The 21,791-nt window shown below is 50.0% G+C and overlaps 1 protein-coding gene across 1 annotated transcript; it reads left to right on the top strand.

Annotated features, from left to right (window-relative positions):
- Window positions 1–1,195: 1,195 nt before the first annotated feature.
- NOC4L (nucleolar complex associated 4 homolog) lies at window positions 1,196–19,019 on the top strand. Its single transcript, XM_048821685.2, has 15 exons — window positions 1,196–1,343; window positions 4,160–4,280; window positions 5,638–5,744; window positions 6,216–6,323; window positions 6,561–6,710; window positions 7,536–7,635; window positions 8,436–8,470; window positions 8,555–8,605; window positions 9,168–9,279; window positions 10,117–10,177; window positions 11,348–11,458; window positions 12,897–13,060; window positions 14,390–14,472; window positions 16,020–16,133; window positions 16,857–19,019. Exons 1-15 carry the CDS (start codon window positions 1,233–1,235, stop codon window positions 16,971–16,973), a joined length of 1,545 nt encoding a protein of 514 aa, XP_048677642.1. The 5' UTR covers window positions 1,196–1,232; the 3' UTR covers window positions 16,974–19,019.
- Window positions 19,020–21,791: the final 2,772 nt, after the last annotated feature.

Raw genomic sequence — 21,791 nt, 5'->3', positions numbered from 1 at the left:
ATTTAGTCTAGCATAAGCTTTTGTGGGCTACAACCCACTCCATCGGATGCCTAGAATGGAACATATAGTACAGGGCATTGCTGGCACATGGTGGCATATGTCACATTGGTAGCTGTGCACATGATATATGCCCCTCTGCCATGTACATTGGTCAAAGCGGACAGTCTCTATGCAAAAGAATAAATGGACACAAATCTGACACCAGGAATCATAACATTCAAAAACCGGTAGGAGAACACTTCAACCTCTCTGGCCACTCAGTAAAAGATTTAAGGGTGGCAATTTTGCAACAGAAAAGCTTCAAAAACAAACTCCAGGGAGAAACTGCTGAGCTTGAATTAATATGCAAACTAGATACCATTAACTTGGGTTTGAATAGAGACTGGGAGTGGCTGTGTCATTACACATATTTAATCTATTTCCCTAAATTAAGTATCCTCACACCTTCTTCTCAACTGTCTAAATGGGCCATCTTGACTATCACTACAAAAGTTTTTTTCTCCTGCTGATAATAGCTCATCTTAACTAATTAGAAAACTCTTTCAGTTTGTATGGCAACTTCCACCTTCTCTGTGTGTGTGTGTGTGTGTGTGTGTGTGTGTATATGTATATGCAATCTTCTTAGTATATTTTCCATTCTATGCATCCGACGAAGGGAGCTGTAGCCCACGAAAGCTTATGCTCTAATAAATGTGTTAGTCTCTAAGGTGCCACAAGTCCTCTTGTTCTTTTTTACTGACTGCTAGTAATTTGCTCTTGGGAGGGAAAAGACATTTTTGTCCATGGGCTTGCCTGTTTTTTTTAAAAATGTTAACTCGGCCTGGCAGAATTAATGCATATAAAAATTAACACTGATGTTTATAATCCAAATCGGGATGTTTACCTGCAGGGAGAGGATTGACTCCAGGAGCTGGGGCTTTAAGGATGATAAGCAGGGTGAGACTCCTGATAAAATCATGGCTGTTTGCAGCGGGCTGCTGCCCCCTGGCCCGGGTGCAGGGCAGTGGGAGGGGGCCGCCGCCGCTATGGGGCGCATGGGGGGCTTCTGCCATGTGGTGTGGGGGCTGCTCGGGGTACGCGGGGGGAGGGGGCCGAGGGACCAGCGCAGCCCGCCTCGGCTCGGCCCGGGGCGGGGACTCGGCTCCGCCGGGCCGCGCTTCCCGTGGCTGCCGCCGGGGGCAGGGCGGGCCGGGGGCTGGCGGCTGCGTCCGCACACGTGGGGCGGCCCCGCCATGGCGCAGCCCGGGCAGAGCGCGGCCGCCGCGCTGGCCTCCAGCCTGGAGTCGGTGCTGCGGAGCCGGGGCAGCGCCAACCGCGTCTTCGAGATCCTGGAGCTGCTGCAGGCGAGCGGGGCCGCGGGGCGCGGGGAGCTGGGGCAGCGGACTGGGGGTCAGCGGCAATGGCGGGACAGTGAGGGGACCTGGGGGGGGGGGTTTGTGATGGGGGCTGGGTCTGTGGCAAGGGAGAGTCGGGGACTAGGAGTCGGAGGCAGGTGGGGGGTGGCAGTAGGGGGCTGGGGGGACTAGGAGTCGGAGGCAGGTGTGGGGTGGCAGTAGGGGGCTGGGGGGACTAGGAGTCAGAGGCAGGTGGGGGGTGGCAGTAGGGGGCTAGGGGGACTAGGAGTCAGAGGCAGGTGGGGGGTGGCAGTAGGGGGCTAGGGGTGGGACTAGGAGTCAGAGGCAGGTGGGGGGTGGCAGTAGGCGGCTGGGGGGGGACTAGGAGTCGGAGGCAGGTGGGGGCTGGCAGTAGGGGGCTGGGGGGGACTAGGAGTCAGAGGCAGGTGGGGGGTGGCAGTAGGGGGCTGGGGGGGACTAGGAGTCAGAGGCAGGTGGGGGGTGGCAGTAGGCGGCTGGGGGGGGGACTAGGAGTCAGAGGCAGGTGGGGGGTGGCAGTAGGGGGCTGGGGGGGGACTAGGAGTCGGAGGCAGGTGGGGGGTGGCAGTAGGCGGCTGGGGGGGGGACTAGGAGTCGGAGGCAGGTGGGGGGTGGCAGTAGGCGGCTGGGGGGGGGACTAGGAGTCGGAGGCAGGTGGGGGGTGGCAGTAGGCGGCTGGGGGGGGACTAGGAGTCGGAGGCAGGTGGGGGCTGGCAGTAGGGGGCTGGGGGGGACTAGGAGTCAGAGGCAGGTGGGGGCTGGCAGTAGGGGGCTGGGGGGGACTAGGAGTCAGAGGCAGGTGGGGGGTGGCAGTAGGGGGCTGGGGGAACTAGGAGTCAGGCAGGTGGGGGTGGCAGTAGGGGGCTAGGGGTGGGACTAGGAGTTAGAGGCAGGTGGGGGGATGGCAGTAGGGGGCTAGGGGTGGGACTAGGAGTCAGGCAGGTGGGCGGATGGCAGTAGGGGGCTAGGGGTGGGACTAGGAGTCAGAGGCAGGTGGGGGGTGGCAGTAGGGGGCTGGGGGGACTAGGAGTCAGAGGCAGGTGGGGGGTGGCAGTAGGGGGCTGGGGGGGACTAGGAGTTAGAGGCAGGTGGGGGGATGGCAGTAGGGGGCTGGGGGGGACTACGAGTCAGAGGCAGGTGGGGGGATGGCAGTAGGGGGCTGGGGGGGACTACGAGTCAGAGGCAGGTGGGGGGATGGCAGTAGGGGGCTGGGGGGGACTAGGAGTCAGAGGCAGGTGGGGGATGGCAGTAGGGGGCTGGGAGGGACTAGGAGTCGGAGGCAGGTGGGGGGTGGCAGTAGGGGGCTGGGGGGACTAGGAGTCAGAGGCAGGTGGGGGGTGGCAGTAGGGGGCTGGGGGGACTAGGAGTCGGAGGCAGGTGGGGGGTGGCAGTAGGGGGCTGGGGGGACTAGGAGTCGGAGGCAGGTGGGGGGTGGCAGTAGGGGGCTGGGGGGACTAGGAGTCGGAGGCAGGTGGGGGGTGGCAGTAGGGGGCTAGGGGTGGGACTAGGAGTCAGAGGCAGGTGGGGGGTGGCAGTAGGGGGCGGGGGGGGACTAGGAGTTAGAGGCAGGTGGGGGATGGCAGTAGGGGGCTGGGGGGACTAGGAGTCAGAGGCAGGTGGGGGGATGGCAGTAGGGGGCTGGGGGGACTAGGAGTCAGAGGCAGGTGGGGGGATGGCAGTAGGGGGCTAGGGGTGGGACTAGGAGTCAGGCAGGTGGGGGATGGCAGTAGGGGCCTGGGGGGACTAGGAGTCGGAGGCAGGTGGGGGGATGGCAGTAGGGGGCTGGGAGGGACTAGGAGTCGGAGGCAGGTGGGGGGTGGCAGTAGGGGGCTGGGGGGACTAGGAGTCAGAGGCAGGTGGGGGGTGGCAGTAGGGGGCTGGGAGGGACTAGGAGTCGGAGGCAGGTGGGGGGTGGCAGTAGGGGGCTGGGGGGACTAGGAGTCAGAGGCAGGTGGGGGGTGGCAGTAGGGGGCTGGGGGGACTGGGAGTCAGAGGCAGGTGGAGGGTGGCAGTAGGGGGTTGGGGGGGACTAGGAGTCAGAGGCAGGTGGGGGATGGCAGTAGGGGGTGGGGGGGACTAGGAGTCGGAGGCAGGTGGGGGGATGGCAGTAGGGGGTGGGGGGGACTAGGAGTCGGAGGCAGGTGGGGGATGGCAGTAGGGGGCTGGGGGGGACTAGGAGTCGGAGGCAGGTGGGGGATGGCAGTAGGGGGCTGGGGGGGACTAGGAGTCGGAGGCAGGTGGGGGATGGCAGTAGGGGGCTGGGGGGGACTAGGAGTCGGAGGCAGGTGGGGGGATGGCAGTAGGGGGCTGGGAGGGACTAGGAGTCAGAGGCAGGTGGGGGATGGCAGTAGGGGGCTGGGGGGGACTAGGAGTCAGAGGCAGGTGGGGGGTGGCAGTAGGGGGTTGGGGGGACTATGAGTCGGAGGCAGGTGGGGGGTGGCAGTAGGGGGCTGGGGGGACTAGGAGTCAGAGGCAGGTGCGGGGTGGCAGTAGGGGCTAGGGCTGGGACTAGGAGTCGGAGGCAGGGATGGTTGGGGGGGTGGCACAAGGAGTCGGAGGCAGTTGCGGGGGTGGCTGTAGGGGGCTGGGGTTGGGACTAGGAGTCAGAGGCAGTTGGGAGGGCAATGGGGGGCAATGTCAGAGGCATGGGGGGGCTTTGCAGACTGCCATGCCAGGGGGTTCTGTGGACAAGCTTGGTCAGCCCCGATGGGAAGGTTTCCTGCTGTCTTCATCTCCCCACCTGTCTCTCTGCGGACCAGCTCTCTGACCTTGCTGCTCTCCCCCAGGCGGAGGAGGCGGACGTCATCCTTTGCGCCATCAGAACCTGCAGCCGGCTGTTCGGGGCGCTGCTGGAGCGGGGGGAGCTGTTTGTAGGCCAGCTGCCGGATGAAGAGACCTCTCTCAGAGGTAAGCGAGCGGCTGCCTGGCTGGTCTCTGTGGCTCTTGGAATACCCTGCCCACGTGCTTGTGTGGCCCCAGTTCCCAGCATTATCCTGTAGCGGCCTGGATAAATTTCCACTTTCATCAGAGCAGGTTAAATCTCCCAACACCCCTGAGGGTGAGAGGAGCCGGTAAAGCCTGGTCCACAGAGAGGTCTTGTACCAGTTTAACTAGGGAATGTCTGTACTACACAGGTTCAGAGTAACAGCCGTGTTAGTCTGTATTCGCAAAAAGAAAAGGAGTACTTGTGGCACCTTAGAGACTAACCAATTTATTTGAGCATAAGCTTTCGTGAGCTACAGCTCACTTCATCGGATGCATACTGTGGAAACTGCAGACATTATACACACAGAGACCATAAAACAATACCTCCTCCTACCCCACTTTCCTGCTGGTAATAGCTTATCTAAAGTGATCATCAAGTTGGGCCATTTCCAGCACAAATCCAGGTTTTCTACTACACAGCGTATTCTGGCTTAACCCTTTAGTGTAGATGCAGCCTGGGGCGCAGGAAACACCCCCCTCCCCCCCGCCCCCCAACAGCACTAGCTACATCAACAAAGGTTTGGTTGGCAGAACCGTGCTGGTCAAGAATGTGGTTTTTTCACACCCCTGACTTAACATACCTATACCACTATAACTGTCAAGTGCAGACCAAGCCTTAGAAACGAAAGTCCTTAAACCAGTGCAACTCCCTAGTGTGGACGTGGTCCTACCACACTGATATCAGCATTAGCATAACTGCATTCATTATAGGGGACTGCACTGATTTAACAAGATCTGTTTCTAAATTGCTATTGTGAAATCAGTCCCAGATATCAGTAAAGAATAAGTCCTAAATCTTAGTCACCACTTGGAAAGGATGAGCTTGTAGCAAAAGCACCTGACTTGGAGCCAGGAGATCTGGATTCTGTTCCCTGGTCTGGCACAGACTTTCCTGTGCGACCTTGGGCCAGTCACTTCACCTGTCTGCACGGCAGCTTGCTAATTAAAATGGGGATAAGGCTTCCTTATCCCACAGGGTAGATTGAGGCTTAACATTAATGCACTTTGAGATCCTCAGATAGAAGATGCCAGAGATTCAAGTATTACAAATGGATAAATTGAGGCCTAAGGGGGTTGTAACTTGCTTAAGCTCACTGATTGAGTTAGTTCCTGAACAAAGGATGGAACATGCCTCTAATGCTGTTACCAGCTGTAACCCTTAGACTGCTCCCCTCCCTGAGCAGGACTATCAGGAACCACATTAACTTCTCTAATTTGCTCCATTTCAGTCATGCTCACTGGCATTCAGAAGCCTCTCGCTTTGTATTTTGCCCTTCAGATAACTACAGTGCAGAAGACAAGTATAAAATATGGATGAGGCATCGTTATAACAGTTGTGTCAACTGTTTGGTGGAGCTGATGAGCCATGAGTCTTTTCAGGTCAAGGTAAGTTTTGTTAGTTTAATAATATGCTGCCTTGTGCCAGGTGTCCCTTCCAGAGCTTGCAAAATCGGCAGGAATAATACTTAGATGGGATGCTTTTGAGGTGAACACAGGGGAAGATATTTGCTTCAACAGGTTACTTCCCCAGGGATGTGCTGCCCACCGCTTCCTGCAGCGCCCATTAGCTGGGAACAGTGAACTGCAGCCACTGGGAGCTGCAGGGCCTGGGCCTGCAGATGGTCAACATCAGCAGAATGTCTTGTGGCCTGCAATCAGATTAGCCTGATGGGCCGCAGGTGGCCCACCACTGTCATAAAGACTTTTTGCCTTCCTCCCTCAAATAGCACTTCCAGTGCTATCATATAAAGTTGGGACTTCCGTTGTTGTCCTATCATCATATTCATCCTGACTAGAGTGAACATCCCTAAGGTTTATTGTGGGGTTTTTTAAATCTCTCTTTTGTCTCCTTTAAAGGAATTATCACTCACTACCCTTATGAAGTTTGTTGACTTGGAAGGGAAAAACCCTTTGGTTAAAGAAGAATGGAAGGGGAGTTTCCGTTTTCCTCGTGAGCTTTTAAAAGTGAGTAGCAGGACTTAAAAGTTGTTGTTGTCGTCAACTATTTTGTGTCATGCACAAAACCTAAACATTGGGGACATATGTTCATGCTCAGAGGCCATAGAAGACTAGGCACTGACTTTCTGATGCTCTCTGAGATAAGAGGTCTGGGGTAGCTCATGGCTAACAAAAATATCTCTGCTAGTGTTTGTAAATAATAAATATTGACATGCTGCTTTTTTTTCCAAAACCCTTTGCTAGTTAGTTGTGAAGAACTTGATCCCTTGTGAAGAGGACTCTTCACTCCTGATTTCACGTTTCCAAGAATACCTGGAGTATGATGACATTCGCTACTTTGTGATGAAGGCTGTTGCTGAAAATATTGGACAAGTCATGCACAAGACAAAAGAGGTGATTTGAATATTCTAGTTGAAGTGGGTCTGGGTACCCCTCAGTTTGGAAGCTGCAACTTCTAGGTGAAGTGAGTGTCTAGGGTTCTCCAGCCATACTGCATATCGTTTATCTCAGTGGTTTGAGCATTGGTCTGCTAAACCCAGGGTTGTGAGTTTAATCCTTGAGGGGGCCATTTAGGGATCTGGGGCAAAAATTGGGGATTGGTTCTGCTTTGAGCAGGGGGTTGGACTAGATGACCTCCTGAGATTCTGTGATACCTGGAATGGCCTTCATGGTCCCAGTGTTGGTGTCTGAGATCTAGAGAGAGACGTGTGCTCCTTTGCGTGCCATGAGCTCTTTCCTATTTTCTTTGTATGCCAGGTTTACGGAACGCCGTCCTCAATTTTAACTAGGCATAGGCCAAGAGGAATGTTTTTCTGGATTACTTTGCATAACCTCCTTGATTGGGTATTGTGTTCTGATTTATCCAAACCTGAGCAATCTGAAAGGCTTAGATAGAAGGTTTTGATTTTCGCTTCATTCTCTAGTGGGCAAACGCAGTCAGTTTGTTATTTCTATCATCAGCAGTCAAGTTTTTGTTTTGTAAAACAAGGGTTAGTTCAGACTCAGGTTTTATATTAGACAAACCAGCAAAATTTAAGACTGGGAGAGTTTGTAAGAACGATTCTAATGTTGATTTGTCTCCGATTCTAACATCCAGAGCTTTGTGTTAATTTTTTTTCTAGTTAAATGCTATCATTGCGTGTAAAATGGACTAATGTGTAAGTCACTGATCCTTTGTGCAACTCTTACTTATGCATGTGCTTTTTCCCCCATCTCCAGGTTCCGCTTCCAATTTACCAGCAGAATGTCTTTTCCCTCATTTCATCAATGAGCATGCCAAGCAAAGAGAATGAGGTGGTCAATTTCATGGTACAGCAAGGTAGTGGACTTTGTAGTGTTGATATTAGCTTCATGTGATGGCCTGTGAGTAGAGGGGGAAAGCATGCTTTAGTGAGTTCTAACAAGCAAACGCTCTTATGTGATTAGAATGACACCAAATGTAACAAAATCCAACTTCTGCAATGCAGAACTTTAAAACCAAGTATTCTACACACTCATCACCATGTATTTAAAATAGAAAACTTTCTACAGTCCTTTTTTAAAACTGCTTTTGAGGATCTACCCTCTTCTGCTGCCCTGGATCACCTTTTATGGAGGTATCTCCAGCTGCTAATTGAGAGAGATGCTCTTGAGGAAAGACAAACCATGGTGGTGCGGGAGCTCTAGTGAGAGATTGTTTATAAACAAGCTTTGAAACATCCAAACCTGCTTCAAATCGGGCAAAATGTGCATGGTTGGTTATGGTCACTTTAATTGGCGTTTATTCCTCCTTTCCATCCATCACTCTTTAACCAAGATGGCCTTGGCAAGCCTAGAGTCTCATTAGCTCAGAAGTTTATTCCTTCTATATTTTTGATCAAAGTGCAATGAGATGAGAAAATTGTACTTTGTTTAACTCCTCTGTGCTTAAATCTGCATGAGAACAATTTGATTAGTGCTGTCTGAAGTGAAAAGCTTTTCAAATGTCCACAGCTCCATGTAGATTCAGCCTGAAATAAAACTGAACTCAGTTTTGCTTGGCTCACTGTAATAATTACGGTGTAGCTATTTGGAAAGGTATCGGTTTTTGGTCATTTCAAGTTAATTATTTGTCCTGCTTTTTTTCCCCCCCTTAAACAGCTAATCAGGAAGAATGGAAGGTATCAAAGCTAAAGGTAACACTTCATTTGATAATTGGCAGAGTCAAACTTTTTCTTCATCAGTATGTTTAGCTCAGTGTTTACATTTTTTGTTTTCAGGAGCATAAGCGAGCCTTTGAAAGGATGTGGCTTGGCTTTCTTAAACACAAGGTGAGTGTGAGCTGGCCTTTATTGCTTTAATCTAGCCTTATCTAACTCTTGCTGCTATTCCAGTCCTGGAATTTTCTGCAAATCGTCCATGCAACTTAACACACTTGGCAATGTGAACAGATGCCCTGGGGGACTGGATAAGAGCAGACACATTCACTTTTGCATGTGATTTGGGTTTAGATGCTGAATTGAGGCCACCTCTGTTGCATTGCTCCACCCACCCACTCATAAACCCGAAATGTTTTTCATTAATATCAGCCCCATGTCACCCTATAGAGTTCCTCTCCCTGTTTGATACCTACACCCTTAAAAGAACGGAAGCCAGCTCTCCTATCCTGCTGTGGGTCTTGACCCAGCAAGTCACTCTGTGAGAACAGAGCCCTGCACAGAGTGTCATTGATTTCACAGGGGGTCTCTGCAGGCACAGGATCGGGACCTTTGTCTCTGAACTATGCTATATCTGTCCAGCCCTTTCCAGTTCTAGCCTTTAATTAAGTGTTGTTTCTCTTCTCTGAATTCTTCTCTGGAACAAGTGTTTAATGTGATGTTTCCATCTTCACAGCTACCCACCAGCCTTTACAAAAAGGTTCTTGTAATTTTGCACGACTCTATCCTGCCTCACCTGAATGAACCCACCCTTATGATAGACTTCCTGACAGTCGCCTATGACATAGGTGGGTAAAGAAATAGGCTTCTGTGAATCTTGGGGGATGACAAAGGACCGATGGTGCTGCTGCGTCTTTCTTTACAGTATGGTATGGGCTGAGAAAGCCACATCCCCTCAGCCTTTTCGGGGGATGATTTAAAGAGAGATCCATCTGGCTGATTCAGTAGGGGTGTGTTGCTTTTGGCTGGAAGGGAAACAACCTTGAGGAAAGCAGGGAAAATAGGTAAAACTTCAGGAGCTTTGAGGGTGAGGTAAAGAGAAATAAACCAAATTGGTTGCCAGTACCTATTGTGTTCTGAGAAGTAACTTTTCATTCTGGTTCTTTGTATGTAAGAAGATTCTGCTCAGAGCTTTAGATCGAGGCATGTACCAGAAAGATCTCTTAAACCACAGAGTTCAATCAATACTGTTGTGAAACAAGATAAGCTTCCACCTTGGCTGTGTTTAAATATAAGACGCACCACTTTCCTGCGGAACTGTTAATTCCAAGGCAATCTCTTTGTCTCCAGACATTGCCCTCATGGGGGGGGTTAGGGTTAGGGTGCCTCTTTCAGCTCCTATCTCTTTGTGGATGTATCCTTTTAACTAGAGCTAAAATCAGTCAGTAGCAAAAAGCTCTTTAAGTGATTTGTGAGTCTCTGGAAGCCTTTAGTTGAATTCATATCCATTGAATTTTACAGCCAGTCATTACACTGGGGGGTTTCACATAGGTTAATTGCTTCAGTTTCTAGGGCTCTGAATTTTGTCCCCCTTCAGGGTCTGTTTCCGTTAATGTTTGCTACAGAGACCAGTGATGACTTGTCAGCTTTGCTAGACCTTACTATCCCACTTTGCTCTTTTATAGGTGGAGCAATCAGTCTTCTAGCCTTAAATGGGCTATTTGTTCTGATTCATCAGCATAACCTGTAAGTAAAAAAGAATGTCATCTTGTTTAAAGGGGAAAGTGTTTTGTTTGAGTAGAGTTTTGCAGTTCCTTCTTTATATATAAAAGGGACTGACATGGATTCCCCAGTTCCCTGTGCTCTAAAAACCCCCTCATTAAAAAGCAAAGTACTGCAGGGTTCTGCACTAGGGTTCAGCCCATTGGGGGTTGGGCTCTTTTAATAATCTGGCCCTTACTTTAAATGCCTAAATGGAAACGGAATCCCTCTGAACGTGTGAGTGCAGAGCCCTTGAAAATCTAGCACCACTTGTGCAAAACGCTGCAGTTCTCATAAGGACACTGCAGGATTTGGGGCTGTTACTAGAGAATATTGCAATATGTTTTAATAAGGCGTGGGTCACACCCTTGGAGCTGGTTGTAGCTAGCATCAGTGAGATCTGGGACACATTTTACCCCAGCTAGTGTATGGGTTTGAGCTGAAAAGCTCCCAGTTGTGACTTAATCCCTGAGAGGGGGAGAAAAGGAGGCTAGATGCTTGTGTGTGTTGTAGGATGGGGTGAATTTGCTCTGCACTTGTTTCACTGTGTGTTCTCTATGGTTGTAAATCACCCCTGAATAGGCATCAGCCCTTCTGCCACCTCCACCACCTGCTGCTCCATGAATGAGTTCACTTTCCTTTTTGAGGTGTCCTTTGTTCCACGACCTCTCTCTCTGTCTCTTCACATCTGAGCCTTGGTGACTTTGGCCATCTCAGTCCACTTCCTTGGTCCCCGTTGCCTTGCCAGCAGTTTGGGCAAGGGGTGAATGGGCATGAAGACCTAATTGCCCCTCCAGGAAAAGGTGAAGTCACGTTAGCAGTGAGTGGGAGCTTACACTCCCTCTGTCAGTGATCCTGAGCCATTGTCATCAAGGGGAGCTTTGCCATTGACATCAGTGGGAGTCGCTCAAGCCAGTGAGAACTCCAGGCACCAAAGCTGTCCGGGCAGCACTTACCAAAAGCACAAAACTCACCTTACAATTTTTTTTGGTGGCTGGAGAGAGGAGCCTCCATCTGGCCGCTCAGTTGAAAGAGGCCAAATGAGGGTGCTCTAGAGAAGGGGACAGGGTCTGAGTTTAGGTTATAAGAGCGACAGTGTGCCTCTGAGTCACTTACAAATCAAGTATTTGCACGTCTGTTTGCTTTTTCTAACAGGGAGTATCCCGACTTTTACAAAAAGCTGTACAGCCTCTTAGACGCCTCCATATACCACGTGAAGTACCGAGCCCGGTTTTTCCATTTAGCTGATTTATTTTTGTCTTCATCGTAAGTACCTTTTTTGATATTATATGACCAGTTATTCCCCCCTCTTCCCCCTTCCCCCCCCCCCCCGCGTTTCTGTCCAACCAGAGACTGCCCTTGAACAATCCTCTGTGCGTGCTGACTAAATGTATTTTGCTCTGTCTGTAGGATCAGATTCTTGTTAGCCTCATGTAGGAAACTGAGCTTGAGAACGTGACTTAGTCTCATTTTGCACATGCAGAATTTTTGAAGATTTGTCATATGTATGAATAGAGGAAAAAGGGAAAAGGGCGGTTGTGTATCTAAATGTTATCGGCAGTCCCTTATGAGCTCATACTGCTCTGCAGGTTAGTTGGCTGCTGTTTTAAACCAGTAACTGGAAATGGAGAGGAAACACCATTCTCAACATGGCTTTAGTAGTAAGTGTGCAATTCAGGAGTAACATACAGAGCACATGCAAGGTTTTACAGGCCTTGGGCTGTAAAGCCATTGAGAAGATGCTGGCCTTTTGTACAAAGGGGTTCAACAGCCTGTCTTACACTGTCAGTTCAGTGCATGGAAAGAAGAAGTTGGACAAACAACCTGCTGATTTGAAGCTATATTTCTATCCCTATACTGCAGCGATGATACAAACCAAGAGTAACAGAGTTTGTGATTTACCACTAGAAAATCTGTGTGAATTTGTGTGTGTGTTAGGCCACAAGACTGAGTAGCTGTAACTCAGCTGTAACTCAATCCTGGCTCTCCTGTCCCAGAGGAAGTGTCTAGATTGGCTGATGGGTGCTGTAAAATGGAATTGGTTAGTAAAAACAAAGAAAACGCTCATCGGGCATTGCAGACAGGTTTGGTCTTCATTGGCAGTTGGAACACTCGCCTTAGTCCTAAAGATATTTCATAAATATATCACCATGGCCTGTGTACCAATCTCTCTCTCTCTCTCACTCACACTCACCCCCCCCTTCATTTAAAGAACATTATTGAGGTTACAAAGTCAAGCGCTCACAATTTAGCAAATTCCTGTACAAATTACCACATGCAAAGCTACGAGTCAATTTCTTCTGGAAATGTCCATAAAGAGGTGCCACAGATGCAGATCAAAAGATTGCAGGGGGCGGGGAGAACAGGGGATACACAAGAGTTGATCAGAGAGCAGTGAAATTTGAGATTCTAGGCATGGCTCAGAAATGGCTGTGGATGGCAATGAGGTGCACAGCTCATTGACTTTCACTGGGACTTGGGTGCCAGGCTCCAATTAAATGAAAAGGTTAAATTTTTTTCTTGTAGCATCTTTACATTGGACAGTCCAAGGTGGTCATATCAGCATGAAAGACGTGCTGTCAGGGACTGCCTGTGGGTGTCTGGATTAGATTTTTAGGAGCCACATGCTGCAGAGTTGCTTGCTAGAGCACTAGCTAAGGCTTTGACACTCGCATATCTTCTTGGTCTCTCTTGTTTCCAATAGGCACTTGCCAGCATACCTGGTGGCAGCATTCATAAAGCGCCTCTCTAGGTTGGCCCTCACCGCTCCTCCCCAGGCTTTGCTCATGGTCATTCCCTTCATCTGCAATCTCTTCCGGAGGCACCCAGCTTGCAAGGTTCTTGTGCACAGACCCGGCGGGCCTGAAGGTAATAGGGGAACGGAGAGGAGGCTTGCAGTGCTCTATGAAGCATTCACAAAGGGGCCAATCCACCAGCTGGGGAAGGTGAAATCCCATCTCCGGGTCCCTTCCTGGGGTTTTATTAACAAAGATTCAGAGTAGTCTCACTGTCCCTTGTTGGATTTCACAGTTATCATGGCCCATCTACCAAAGCTCCCCAGTCCCCTCCAGCCAGCTGTTGCTCCTTGCTGGTGTCTTCCTCTCAGTCACTCCCACCCAGCAGAGGCACAGAGCTCCTGCTAGGTCCTTCCCTGGTGCTAGGACTCCCTATCTGTTCTTCTGCCTCAGAGGCAGGAAGCCCTGTTTGAGAGTGTCTGCAGGGCTCATGGCTAGAGGCAGGCGTGTGGACCTGCTACGACAGCTCCCAGTTTGAGTGGGCTCCGGGACTGACACATCCCCACACACACACACACCCCTAATGGCACTGTGGTGCCAGAATGTGTATTTTAAAAAGAACCAGTAAATCTAGAAACCAAAGGGTTGTGGAGGAGGGCATGGTAAGTAAATCCCTTGTGCTGAGATCTAGCTGCTAAACCTGCCATTCTTTAGGTTTCCATCTAAATAAATGCTTTCAGAGGACGTCTGTGTGGATGGATATGTGGATGCGCAACTGATGGTTTTTGGTGCCCAAGTTGAGATGCTTCAAAGGGCCTGATTTTCAGAGGTGGCTGCTTGGCACTTTTCTGGACATTGGGTTTCAAATTGGTCACACAAAATCACTAGTCACTTGAAAATGTTCACGTCTGTAGGTGTGTTAAGCCGTTTTAATCTCTTTCTTGGATGCCCTGGGGCAGACTTTATTGTGCTCAATATAAAGAATGAAAATTTATTTTGGATATGAATAAATGTGCTCGGTCTTTCCTTAGTTCCCAGTATTTCTCCCACCAGGTTGTCTTAACAGCCTCCAGGGTCTTTATTGCCTTTTCCGTGAACTGCTTGAGGATGGTTTTGAACAACATGAGTGACAAGCTGGGGTTGTGAGAGACTCCTGTCTTCACTTCAAACCATTCTGGCATCGTGCCTCTAGTTCTCACAGTCACCTCCTGGACTTGTTACAGTTCAGCAGAATTAGCCACTGTTTGGAGTGCGAGCAGCCCTGAGGTCTGCCAGGTCACATCAGTGCAGGCTTATTCTTCAACCGCAGGCGTGTCGGTTATGGTTTCTTATCCCCAGTCTAGCTGTGGCTGTTGCTCTCTCTTTCTGCCGCATGTCCCTGGTGGTGTGTGTATCCCCATACAGGGAAGCTATTAGTTGTGCATTATAGATGTTCCGATTAATCTCTCTTTCTTTCTCTCAGATCTGTCAGAAGATCCATACATTATGGATGAGGAAGAGCCGTCCGAAAGCAGGGCTTTGGAGAGCTCGCTGTGGGAGCTACAGGTAAGTCCTCTAATAACCTGACTGGTGCAGGACACAGGGCACCCTCCTGCCCCCCTTCTTTGCTCACCTCCCCTTCGCTGCATGACTTTACAGTGGGAGGTGTTACTTAAAGGAACATGGTTGGAAATGAGATGACTTCCTGGCCAGTGTCCTGCTTGCATTACGATAGGAACTGAGGGGCAAGAGGCAAATTATTTCACGTGCACAAAAGCTGGGCTGCATTTCTGTGGAGGAAATGATCTCCAAGTGCAAGTCTGTCTGGCCACACAGCCAGAAGCGCACAGTTGGCTGCAGAGAGCAGCAAATATCTTGCACTGAATACGTAAGACATTAGGGCCGGGGATAAAAATGATCCCACTAAATCAGGGGTGGGCAAACTTTTTGCCCTGAGGGTCACATTGGGGTACAAAACTGTATGGAGGGCTGGGTAAGGAAGGCTGTGCCTCCCCAAACAGCTTGGGCCCCCGCCCCCTGACTGCCCCCCTCAGAACCCTTGACCCATCCAACGCCCCCTGCTCCATGTACCCTGACCACCCCCGGGACCTCACCCCCATCTAACCCCCCACCCCGTCCCCCAGAACCTCTGCCCTATCCAACCGTCCCCCCCCACCCCGTCCCAACTGCCCCCCCGAACCTCTGCCCCATCCAACTGTCCTCTGACTGCCCCCCAGAACTCCCTGCCCCTTACCCAACTCACCAGCCCCCTTACCGCCCAGCCAGAGCTACACACACTGCCGCTCTGCCCTGCAGGAGCGCGCAGCCCCGCCGCCCAGGGCGCTGCCTGCATGGTGGCATGGCTGCGGGGGAGGGGTCGGGGGCTAGCCTCTCCGGCCAGGAGCTCAGGGGCCGGGCAGGACGGTCCCGCGGGCCATAGTTTGCCCACCTCTGCACTAAACCCTTGTGGAGTTTAATTGGGACGAATCCAGTTGGGCTCCGTGGAACTGAAAATCTGGAGGAGGTTATTCCCTTCCGCCTTTTCTTTGCATTCTCCCGTCAGAGTCTAGCAGGAGTAGAATGCATTAAATTCTGGGTGGTGGCTCTAAAACGCTACAGTGAGGTTACGATTTCCCGTTTCAATTCTGTGGGGCTTTTGCCTAAGGGAGTAAGCCTGCAGGAAGCTATGTTTGTGGGAGCTGGACCTTGGTTGTGATGGACACAGCTGGTGCCCTGTAGTTCTCTCTAGTCAGTCCCTGCCTATGCTAACCAGTGTCCCTACGCAGGGTCTCCCTGGATTAAAGGGCTGCTAACCACATGACAGGAGGCTGGATTTCCAGATGCTCTGCATCGATGCTGAAGGTGGGAAGAGCAGCAGATCCATCACTGTTACTCAGGCAATAAGGCCCCAAACTTCCAGGGTATTTGGGTGCCTAACTCCCATGGGTATTAGGCACCTAAATACCTTTGAGGATGTGGGCCTTAGTCAGACTAAGCTGGTGCTGTAACTGATCAGCAGAGGGTCAGATGCCAGCAGTGGGGGTGGGGATGCCTGATGGACTCGTCTCGCCAGCTCCTGATTATAGAACGTACCATTCTTCTTGGTGTTTCAGACCCTTCAGAACCACTATCACCCTGATGTGTCCCAAGCAGCTGCCGTTGTGAACCAGTCGCTGTCTGAACTGGAGGATGACATATCTGAGCTCCTGGAGCTATCTGCCTATGAGGTAGGGTTGTTCACTCTGTGTGTGTTCGAACACTAATAATGGGTGGGGGCTCGGGTTAGATCAGGTCCTGCAGGGGCTAGCCATGGGCTGCACCACCTGCTGTCCAGGGTGAATGGGTAGCCAACCTCTGGGAGGAGCTACGCTCTGGTCCACCGGCCAGGTGGGAGGGATGTAGGAGTGGGAGGCTGTGACGGCAGCAGGGCCTGATTACACCAGCCAACTTGTTGCTAGTTTAATACTCATTTGCCAGCTCTAGTTTGTCCTGGAGAAATCCCAGCTACCAAAATATTTCCCCCTCCCACCTTCTCGTATTGGAGCCTGCTGCAGCCGCCGTGAGGCAGAGGAGCTGCCCAGAGCTCTGAGCACCACGTTGGCCCCTTGTTAGGGCTTAAGTGCCTGGGCCTTTGCACTGGGGGTGAATTTTGTCTTCTATGCAATGCTTGATGCTGCCTTCACCTTGTTCCTTGTGCGGAGGGCTAAAGGGTGCAGCTCCTTTAAACCGCCGTCTGCTTCCGGGCTGCTCCTTTAAAAAACTATTTCTTTTTCCCCCCATTGTCACATAACCAAAAAGACCTCGAGAATCCCTGGCTTTCCCCTTTTCTGCTCTGGGTGTGGGGATCAATGTCTGGCCTTGCATGACTGGAATCTGTATTGCCAAAAAAATTCCCCTTTTGCTACAGAGTTCTAATGACACCCCAAACACGTTTGACTTTGTTTAAATAGCTTTTCGATAGAGAGCTAAAGAAAAAAGCCACCGGCGTGCCCCTGGAGTTTGAACAAGTGAGAGGATTGTTTGGCAAGAAAAACGATCTCTTTGCAGAGCATTTTGCATTGGAATGATGCTGCCTTTCGGTAATACACGTTTCTTTACGGCTGACTCTGACGGTGGAAGACACACCCAGCTGATTCATGAGTATTTCCATTGAGGTTTGGCTGTGAAATCCAAGTCGATGGTTGGACTAGTTGAGATGCTCCTCTGACCTTTGTCAGCATCCACAAATAGACTCTACCGTCTCTTCCTCATAGCAGATTCCTTGTTTCTCACTGGCCTCCCTTTTGCATTTTATCTTTATCTCCTGCCTGGGGTTAGAAAGAAATTGTCTCTGTGGGCAGTTATTCCATAATTGTTCACTGCTAGGTTCTTGCACCTTCCTGTGAAGCGTCGGGTGTGGGTTATTGTCATTGACTGGAGACGGGGCTGGATGGACCTGATCAACTCTGGCAGTACACTCCTCACGTTGGCCTCTGGGTGTGTGAAGGTGAGGGGAGCGGGGGCCTGCTCAGCCCATTAGGCCTGGGTCCTGCCCAGGTTTCACTCCAGAGCTGGCTGCACTCTTGTGGTGGAAGAGTTGGTCCTGCTGCAGGTGATCTCAGTATATGGCTTGTAAACTGGTGTCAGGTGAATGACACTACAGCCATTATCGTCGACATATATTTGACAAACTTTAGCTAGTAAGAAACTAGTTTAATTGGAGAAATATTATAAACTTTTACAGGTACTGGGTTTTGGCTCTACGTGCAGAGGCTGAAAGAACAGACTCAATTTCCAAAAGCAGCTGTTCACACACGACACCAACTAACTCCATCTACTGTGGTGGCAATGGGACCAAATTCTTGCATACACGTCAGTCACTTGGTACAAAGTTGTCTTAGCAGAACATTACCACAGGCTAAATCTCTCCTGCTTTGATCATGAGCATACTCTTGGGGATTTCTCTGGCTAAATGCCTGGTCAAATTGCAGTGGGAGGCCATGCTGATCCTGGGTATTATCTCCCGAGTGCTGAGAGTTGGCTAAACATAGTTCCACTTACAACTTGGAGGAAGAGGAACGGAGCCAGTGGAAGCCTGAATGCCCGTTAGGATTTAAATAGTGTATTTTCACTGTTCGATGCAGCAGGGTGAATAGTTTGGTAAAGTCCCAGACTTGGATTTCCAGCAGTGATGCAGAAATTTCCTTTGCTGTTGACTTGTGTTTGAATCTTGAAGATATTGAGTGTGCAGCCGTAGATCCAGCTATGCACATACTTAACTTTAAACATGTGAGTAGTCTCCTTGAAATCAATGGGATCCAATGGTCTTTAACAAGTTGCTCTTGTCCAGTTAATTTTTAGCTTTGTCTTGCAACAATTTGAACAGAAAATGTTTCTCTATCTCCTGCAAGAAGCAGGTAAAAGGTGGGAGGACAGAAGTAGAAATCCCAGGGTCCTGCATAAATTGGGGCAGAATATATCCTATAATAGTGTCTTCTAGCTGTCCAGCTTTACATTTTCTCCAAGCTGTTAAGTGTGGAACAAGTATCAAATTACCAAGGGCCATATACAAGGAATTGAATAGATAATTTCTCTCGGTGGCTATGGGAGATATGATCCTACTTCCCAGAGTGCAGTGCTGAACCCATCTCCTGGGGTTGTTTGCTCTCCAGCACCTCTGCTGTTTTCACTTCAGATAAACTTCCAAAGGATTTGGCTGGGATATTCAAGGGATCTTTAGGGAATTACATGCTGAACTTGAGTTGAATTTCAGTAGGAGCTGGGCACCTGACTTCCTTAGGAAGCCCCCCGCCTTCATTATTGGCTTCTCACGTGCAAAGGCAGGAGTGTGATCTCAACCGGTCTCCTTGCCTTTGGCTCCCTGTCTTCTGATATCAGTGGAAGGGTGATACAGTGGTTGTGACCTTAGCTAGTGACTTAGGAGTTCTGGGTTCAAGCCCCCCACTGTGCCTCTCTTCCATATCTGTAAAAGGGGGGGTGATAGCACTGCCCTACCTCACAGGGATGTTGTGAGGATCAGTACATTAATGATTGTGAGGTGCCCAGACACAACAGTCATGGGAGCCGTGTAAGGACCTAAGATGTTCTTGAATAAACTTGTGTCGGATTTTTAACCTGACGTGTCCTTGATATGTTTTGTCTGAAATGTGTGACCTTTGCTACCCTCACTCGGTGTTATTGACCACTGTTAAAACGAGACCTGGCTGCGGAGCCTGATCCTTTATCTCCAGCTTCCTTCACCCGGACTTTGCCTTCACTGATGTGCACATGAAGATGAGCGCGGTGCAATCGTTTGAATTTCACTGCAGAGCTAATACTGGGCTTCTCCTGTTAGATCTTGTGATCGATGAGAGAGGGTCCCTTGTTTCAAATGATGACTAGAAGAATAAGAGTTGTTGGATGTGAGAATGTATGAAAGTGTAGCCATTATTTGTAAGCATTTGTAATACAACTTCTGAGACTTCCAACCCTGGAGGGTGCTAGGAAAACCGATTGTATCCTCATCCCCAAATGGTTTGCTTCTCATTAATTCTGTGTGAGATCAGAAACCTGCAGGTGTAATATGGGCAGAACATTTAGGCATGGTTCACGCATTGTTGGGGGGGAAGCTGATATAACCCCAAGTGTGGATCTAAAGGTGCTTCCAACCAATATAACTTATTCCCTTTCTTGTGCAGGAACGAGCTATACCACTCAAAGCACTGTTCTAATCATAAAACCGTGTCTGTAGTAGAGGGGGTTGTATGTTTGCTCACAGCTTAGCACAATGGGGCCTGGTCCATGACTAGCAATCTTAGGTGCTATGGTGTAATACACATAGGTTATGTTGGTACAACTGTTGTGTGTAGACAAGGCCTCAGTGTGACCGCAGGCTGGGTGGTCAGGAGGAAGATACCCATTCCTGCTAGCAAAGGAAAACCTGGTGTTTCATGAGCTGAAAATGCCACACGCAGGAAGAGAAGCAGAGTTTTTCTTACCAATCAGATTGACACCACCAGGATTCAGAGGGTTGTACGGGGGAAGGGGTGCGTCCGAGCGCGGGGAAATGTGTGACCGGAATCCACAAAGATCTGCTAGGGACAAGTAGATGCCCTAGGGTTAGGGGGATATTCATCCCCGTGTAGGGGCACTGCTGAAATCTTTGAAGGGCTTACATGGGATTTAAGCAGCACGTGGGCCACATGCTGGCCCCACCGCATGGGTGTGAATTTCAACCAAGGTGAGGTCAGATTTCTCTCCCCCCTCACCCCCCTTTTGAGCGCAGTGGCGCTTTCCCATCTACGTTAATCCCATCAACGCTCTGCTGCAAATACCAGTGCTGTGTGCGGGGATCTCTTGTGCCCTGGGCTTCTGAACAAGCCCTTGCATTTCTAAATAAACCAAAGAGTAATGAGCTGGGAGAGACTGTCTCGCACTGCGCCGGCTCTGCGTGCCCGCTCTTGTTTGTAGCCTGTATTAATGAGGAAAAGCTGCTGGCAGTACAGGCGGTGTGAATTCTGAACTGTCTGGTAGCTCCTCAGCTCCTGTCAGGCAGGATCATAGCCAGGGAGTGCAAAAGGGAACAGAAGATTCAGACCCCCCCCCCCGCTGGACAGGTGAGTCAGTAGCGACAGCCTCCATCATGGAAGAGGCTTGAGAGTCAGGATCCGGACAATTTTAGTTTGCGTCAAAGCACTTTTTTTAAACCAACAACGCAGTAGTGGAGCTGACTGGGAATTTGTCGACAGAACTTTTGTGGGGAAAATGCCAGTTCGTGGAAACCGAAACTTCCTGGCAGGGGGCCAATTTTGACAAATTTTTGTACTTTTGAAAAGAATTTGATTTATTTTCTGAAGGGATGTGGATGTAATGGACGGTGAAGGGATGTGGTTCACAATTCAGCCTACTGCTACTCTTGAGGCAGAGCCAGGTGTCTCCAACGCCAAATGAACTGGGAGAAGGTTTTATGATTCCACTCTGGCGGTCACGGTGGTGTGGAATTGGAACAACAGAAATAAGATTCAGGAAGTAGGACTTTAGATTATTGTAGAAAACAGGTGCAATTCTGGAAAACCCTCCCTCTATAGTTGCACCGACGGAGAGTTTTGGGCCCTTGTGCTCTTTATTGACGCCACTGTTGGCCTGACAAGTGAAGCGACTTTTGTAAGAAGAGCCCCGTGCTGGACGTGGCAGTGGCCTGACTGCCCTGAGCTGAAAACACAGTGCTGATTCAGGAAAAGCGTACATGGGTCATGTTGAGCACATGCTTAAATGGCTTCAGTGTGACTTAAAACTAATAAATGTTGTTAGTATTATTATGGTAGCGCCGAGGAGCCCGGGCATGGCTCCACTGTGCTAGGTGCTGTACAAACAGAATCAAAGCACAGTCCCTGCCCCAAAGAGCTACGATCTGCTTTCTAAATTTGACACTCTCGAGTTAAGCCTGGGTTTAAGCACCTTTCTTGCCCAGAGCTACTTTCTTAAACTGGGTACTTTGGTAACCAAAAGATCCTTTCCCCACCTACAGACCATCTTGTCCTTGAGAAGGTTTCCTACAACTCTTCACAGAGCTTTTATCTTTAAACTCCCTCCCTCCCCCCGCCCCGGAAATCAGAAGTTATAAATATTAAGTTTTGGCTGCGCCGTCTGCCCTCACAGAACAAAGCTTATCAGGCTGCACACCCGCTGTTGCTGCCATTCCACAGGTCCCTGCAGACTAAAGATTAGAGATGTTTTAATCATACTTGGTATTAACTGGAGGCGAGATTGAAGTACAGGCAGAGAGGGGCATAAATCACTCCTGCTATTATTTGATTTTTATCAGCCGGGGGGGGAGCTGTTCTCGCAGAAAAGGGACCTTTATGAAAACAGCTTCAATCAAACTCCCCTCTCCTGCAGTTGTGTTG

Source organism: Caretta caretta, chromosome 15, assembly GCF_965140235.1.
Source record: "Caretta caretta isolate rCarCar2 chromosome 15, rCarCar1.hap1, whole genome shotgun sequence".
In the NCBI taxonomy this organism is placed as follows: domain Eukaryota; kingdom Metazoa; phylum Chordata; order Testudines; family Cheloniidae; genus Caretta; species Caretta caretta.
The sequence above is the reverse complement of the archived record's forward strand: the minus strand, read 5'-3'. Positions and strand labels throughout refer to the sequence as shown.

What these genes read in the sequence shown, in the direction of transcription:
- NOC4L (XM_048821685.2), top strand. Translation starts at nt 1,233, where the DNA reads ATGGCGCAGCCCGGGCAGAGCGCGGCCGCCGCGCTGGCCTCCAGCCTG. An exon ending in ATGAGTCTTTTCAGGTCAAG is followed by an intron (nt 5,745 to 6,215) that starts GTAAGTTTTGTT and finishes TCTCCTTTAAAG; the next exon opens with GAATTATCACTCACTACCCT. An exon ending in GATTTATTTTTGTCTTCATC is followed by an intron (nt 11,459 to 12,896) that starts GTAAGTACCTTT and finishes TGTTTCCAATAG; the next exon opens with GCACTTGCCAGCATACCTGG.